The sequence below is a fragment of the Postia placenta genome (genome assembly GCF_002117355.1).
Source record: "Postia placenta MAD-698-R-SB12 unplaced genomic scaffold POSPLAscaffold_8, whole genome shotgun sequence".
NCBI lineage: Eukaryota > Fungi > Basidiomycota > Agaricomycetes > Polyporales > Adustoporiaceae > Rhodonia > Rhodonia placenta.
Genome location: NW_020169839.1, coordinates 2,041,307 through 2,046,864, shown reverse-complemented (window position 1 = coordinate 2,046,864; position 5,558 = coordinate 2,041,307). Strand labels below are relative to the sequence as shown.

General features: G+C 61.5%; 2 protein-coding genes across 2 annotated transcripts in view; one reads left to right on the top strand and one right to left on the bottom strand.

Annotated features, from left to right (window-relative positions):
- The window catches only part of POSPLADRAFT_1170489 (hypothetical protein), a gene marked incomplete at its 5' end in the record, with an annotated part of 3,548 nt that extends 2,318 nt beyond the window's left edge, over positions 1-1,230 (bottom strand). The window contains 2 exons of the mRNA XM_024488101.1: positions 33-119; positions 914-1,230. Of these exons, the coding sequence (XP_024338694.1) occupies positions 33-119; positions 914-1,230 (404 nt within the window). The remainder of the gene's footprint in view (positions 1-32; positions 120-913) is intronic.
- A 160-nt stretch (positions 1,231-1,390) lies between these two features.
- POSPLADRAFT_1057674 (hypothetical protein) lies at positions 1,391-2,135 on the top strand (the record flags this gene model as incomplete). Its single annotated transcript, XM_024480944.1, has 2 exons — positions 1,391-1,642; positions 1,701-2,135. 2 exons carry the CDS (start codon positions 1,391-1,393, stop codon positions 2,133-2,135), a joined length of 687 nt encoding a protein of 228 aa, XP_024338693.1.
- Between the last annotated feature and the right edge of the window lie 3,423 nt (positions 2,136-5,558).

Sequence of the window (5,558 nt, the reverse complement as noted above, 5' to 3'; positions counted from 1 at the left end):
TGCTCGCGGAGAGGGAGTGGTAGCGCGTGGACTTGATGAGCTGCGGCAGGCCCGCGAACACGCCGCGGCCGTCGTGCCGGATCTGGGAGACCTTGCCGTGCATGATCTCGCCGGCGTACCTGTGAGCGGAGATGAGTACGGGATGAAGAGCATATGCTGGGGGCATTTCCGTGGAGCGACGTCGTGAATGGCAGACGCAATAGCGGTCATGAACGGTGCAGATAAGCACGGCAGCGGACAGAAATACAGGCAAACATGTGTCAAGGGGCCCATGCCAGCCCATGAGCAGAAATGCCCACTTGCCTCCACATCGAATACCGTACAATAGATAGCTCGCGCTCGATTTCCTACATGCTACCATGATGGAAGCCACTTGCACTTCTCGCGCTGGAGTGTATGTTCACGTCTGTGCACGGTGCATGGTGCAGAGCCGTCTCAGGCACCGTATTAGCCACGGCTTCAGCGAGACACTCGTGGTCCTCATGTCCGAAAAGACCGTGGCTACTTGGGAATAAGAAAAGAAGAAGGTAGGTGACGCGACATGCCCGTCAAAGACACCTACTGAACACGCGAGACAGTTCGATGGGGCATTTCCGCGTGAGAATGGGAGACATCGCGAACGGCAGACGGTCGTGATCTGGTAGCGGTAATGAACGGCGCAGATGAACACGGCGGCGGACAGGCAAACGTGTGTGTCAAGGGGCCCATGAGGTCGGTGCAAGAGATTTACATTCTTTTGAAAACGGATGTCACTTGCACTTCTCGCGCTGGAGTATGTGCGCGGGCGGGCCGTGAAGCACCCTATTAGCCACGGCTTTAGCTGAGACACTCGCGGACGTCATGTCCGAGCGCACGAGTGCCATGGGGGACAGACCCGGGTACTTGGGAATGAGAAAAGAAGAAGGCGGCTCACGCGATCTGCCCGCCAAAGACATCGACCAAACACTCCAAGCCCATGCACACGCCGAGGACGGGGACCTTGCCGGTGAAGAATCGGATAGCGTCGCGGGAGATGCCCGAGTCGGTGGAGGGGTGGCCTGGGCCCGGGGAGATGATGAGAGAGCGGATTTGCAGGCTGGGAAGGGCGTCGGGGGTGATGGCGTCGTTGCGAATGACGGTGACATCTGCGCCGAGGAGACAGAGCGACTGGTAGAGATTCCAGGTGAAGGAGTCGAAGTTGTCGATGAGGAGGACGTCGAGCGGCCGATCGAGTTCCGCAGGGAGGGACATGGTGGCGTCCAATTCTCAAAGTCTGCCGTTATATGACCAGGCGAGCGAGGCGGGAGGTGCAGCCACGTGCGCCGATCATGATCGGGAGACGCCACGGGCGGTGTGTCAGCTCTTTGGACGCGCTGCACGCTGCTGCAAGACGCCGGCTCGAGCACTCATCATGGCGTCCCCTGCCACAGGCACCACCGCGCCCAGCCGCACCGCACCATGGGCTGCCTCCGCCGTCTCAAGTCCACTCCCGCATCCGCTGCATCCACCGCCCTCCGCGCCACCCCCAAGCGTCTCAGCACACCCAAGAATGCACTCGTCCACCCAGACTCCGTCGCCTGCATCGCACACTCCCCGCCGCCCGGGCATTCGACGACGATCTGCGGGCGTTATCGCTCAACGCGCTCACCGGGACCGTGCACTAGTAAGTCCTGCAAAATCATCGTTTCTCGCAGTAAAACAGCATACGATCAAAGGCGCAGGCGCGCGGCCTTGCCATCCTCCAAAGTCTCATGCTGATCTCCACTGAGCTCGATCCGGACGTCCTCGACGACGACACACCGCCGCTATGCGTCATTCACTGCCTCGCGACGAGTCTACCTCCGACGCAGGTGGTCCCTGCGCTACCTTCACGTCGCCCGATGCAAACCACCGTCGCGCCGCTGGGCGTCAGCACCGCTTTGCGCCCAGAAGGACACCCGCCCGGCCCACGCCCGCGCCGAGTCGACGAGCTCCTCGTCGATGCGCCCGCCCTAGGGTCATCGCCCCGCTCCAGTGCCTCGCCCGCCGCCTGCCCCGCCCCGACGCCAAGCAGCGCTTCCAGGACGCGCAGCACGCCATCCACCGCTGCTGGCGCTGCCGTCGCCCCGGTCGCCGCCGTCCCGCGCACGCCCATAGAGACAGAGCCATTCGCGTAGCTGCGTCCCGTCCGCCAGCCACGCGGGAGGCCGTGTATCGCGCCTCCATCTGCATTCCTGTTTTTGCCATAGAATATACCCGCGTCTGCACCCGCATATACATCCCGCGCATATCGTCATGTATTATTGCCGTAATATCATTGACCGACCGCTCCCGGTAGACCAGTGCCTAGCACGGCGTTTCGTCACAGAGCGCGCTCGACGCAACGGCGCCCGCGCCGCACGCGCACCGCCTGGTTCCACCTCCAGGCGTTCTTGCGGATGCCCACGCCGTCGCTCACGCGCCCGCTCCCTCCGTCTTCTCGCTCCAGTCACCCGCCGGCGCTCATCGCTTCCTCCGTGCTTGTTTCACCACCCCACTTGCTAGCTTACGCTGGATGAATCCTGGACGCTGGACCCCGCTGACGCCACGCCACGCCCTGTCCCTCATGCATCGACACGCCCCACGCTACACGCCACACACGCGTCCCCTTGCCATCGTTGACCGGCAACACAACGTCCCGGTCAGTTTCGCTCAGTCGCACTCCCTCACGAAGCACATCGCGCGTTCTGCCGCGATGGCGCGCGCTCTTCACGCGCACCCGCCTTACTCGACGGGGTGTTCATCCAGGTACGCACGCTGCCGCCGCGTCTTCTCGCTCTGACCGCGTAGCACACCTCATCCCTGAACGCGCTCGTTCGACCCCGCTGACGCCGCACCACCCGCTCGACTCCACGCCCCCGTCACCATTCGCTCGCAGTGTCCCTGACCGCGTCCAGCCGCACAGACGGCTCTTCACTGCCGCCGTTTCCTGCACACGCGACGCGCCGCCCGGGTATCCGTCGCCAGGCATGCGCTGCCGCCGTCACACTACGGTACGTAAATCTAATACATCACGCGCGTCCCCCCGCCGTCTCATCTCCCCCTCGCACCCCTTCGTCGATCCTCTCACGCCCTCGACGCGATCCCGCACCGCTGTCGGACGGCCAGGTCGCAGGCATCAGCACGCTTGTGAAGCAGAACGGCACCAGAGCGGCGTACCACGTACCACGTACCACGACCGGGCTACCCCGCGGTGTCTGGTCGCCACAGCGCGTCCACACGCGTGCTGTGCGACGTGTCCTGTCTGCCCGACCGGACGGATGCGCACCGGGTTTGCCGGTCATTCAATCTCGCCCGCGCACGCCTGCTGGGATCGGGTCGTCATGTCGTCAGTGAACAATGATAGCCGGGCGGCGTACCGGCGCGCAACAGCCATGACAGTCAGACCTCGCGCGGTGCGAGAGCATAGGGCATGTGCGGCGAGCACGTCTTGTGCCCTCTGCCTGCGTCTGCGTCTGCATCTGCGTCCTTCTATGACCGGCGGTGCGGCGCGACTGTGAGTACTTGGGTGAGACACAAAAACGACGCGCGACACACCTGGAATCCACCATCTCCCACGCAGCCAACATCCGCGCGGGGCGGACGGGCTCTTCCGCATGGCGTGCAGCTGAAACCGACGGCTGCCGTCCCGCTTGTCGTGCGACACGGTGAGCACGGTGTGCGCAACCATGGCGAGGAGCAACGTACCGCGTTGGGGATCTGCACTGCGTCGAGATCCGCATGGCGTGCAGTGGTAGTCGGCAGGCGGACGGCATGCAGCACGCGGGCACACGCGACCACGGCCGGGAACGCAAAGCAGACACAACGTCCAGGAGGCCACGGATGCCATCTCCCTTTATACCCTCGCATGCGATTACGTCCGCGTCGGGTGCGTCCGCGTCGCGCGCTGACGTACGAGACACCATCGGCTCGCGTCCGTGCAGATCGCACGCGTGCCCTGGCAACGTCGTGATGGGTCATATCCCCACGGCGCCGGGATGCTGGTATGTGGGAACGTGTACAGGCACGTCTGTCCCGCACGCCCGCCGTTCGCGCCATCTGCGCCCAGCACGAGTGGCGCGCCGTGCATCTGGGCATCATCATGGGGCGCGCCACGGCGGCTTCAGCCCATGCCTGTCTTTCGAGGCTGTCGACAGAGCATTCGGCAGTGTGTTGTTCCAGTGCCCACGGCGTTTGATCAGGCAGTATATGTATTCAACCTCAGTTTGTATATCACACTGTACGCGCTCGACTGTAATACAATCACAGCAGCGTCGTCGCACAGTCTGTGCTCAAGCCCGAGCCCATCTCCTCAACGACACGCAATTGCAGGCGCACACCACGCTTGGCGGCTGCACGCCGTGATTGGGCAGAGCAGGGAGGTCCCCACAACTCTCAGTTTGTCGGTCGTGTTGTAAGTCGACTAGCAGTAGCAGTGCGTCGACCCGGTCTCTGCCCGGCGCATGACGTCCTCTACAGCAGGCCCCTTTGCTCGGTCGCATTCCATCAAGCATTGCATATCACGCTTGTTCACTTTTCACATGCGCGACCTCATTCGACCGTGTGTTCTTTGGGTACGTACGATGTTGCCCGCCCCGTCTTCTTGCTCTGACTGCCCAGCGCAGCTCGTCTCCTTGTGAATGTGCTTGTTCGACCATCCCCCTCTTGATCCCACTCTCTGCATGAATATTGATCCCTGCTGATGTCGTGCCATTCCCCGGTTCCCCGCCTCATCCTTCATGCATTGATGTGCCCCACCGCTGCCATTTTCTGCACCTGGAATGCGCCTGCCCGGGTATGTGTTGCCAGGGACACGCTGCCGCTGCCATCACGCAACAGTATATAATTTTAATACATGATGCACCCGGCCATTTGATATCCATCTTGCACTCCTCCGACAATTGTCTCACAATGTTATCCTGCAACGCTCTGCTTGTTGGGCAATCAGGTTGTGGGCATCTGCATGCTTGTGAGGTGCAAAGACAATGTTGGAACAACTGGGCGAGCGCATGCCCGACTACCGGCTCGCCGACGTGCCGTGCTGCGGCGCAATAGTGCCTTGTTCCTTTGTACCTTATTTAGATAAGGTTTTGCTATATTAGGTCGAGTTCTCGCATGTAGTTTCCACGCGCGTTTGCCTCCCCATCTGTCACGAGTTGGTACGGCGTCTAGCCGTTTTTTAATTTTTTCCTTTTCACGGGCTCGAACCCGCAACCTCTGTACTACTTGCCTGATACGGACACATCATATCTACTGTACAATCAGATTAGATAGGACGGCAGTGCGTGGCACAGCTCGGGCTCCGCTGACACAGCCTCTCTGACTCACCGGCCCCCGGGGCCGCGTCAGCATGCTGCGCACGGACCAGCTGCGCACGGACCAACGCGCACAGCCTGCCCTTATCTCCCCATGTATATAAGACGGCCTCTGCTGCCCTAGGGACCTCAGTTTCGACCTCTTGTCCCTAGGTCAGTAAGCTCCTGTATTCTCTTACTTACCTTACAACTAACTAATACATTTCTTGTCCCTAGCCTTAGGTTCGAGCACTGCTCACCATCGCTTCGGTGAGAACTAGTCGAACG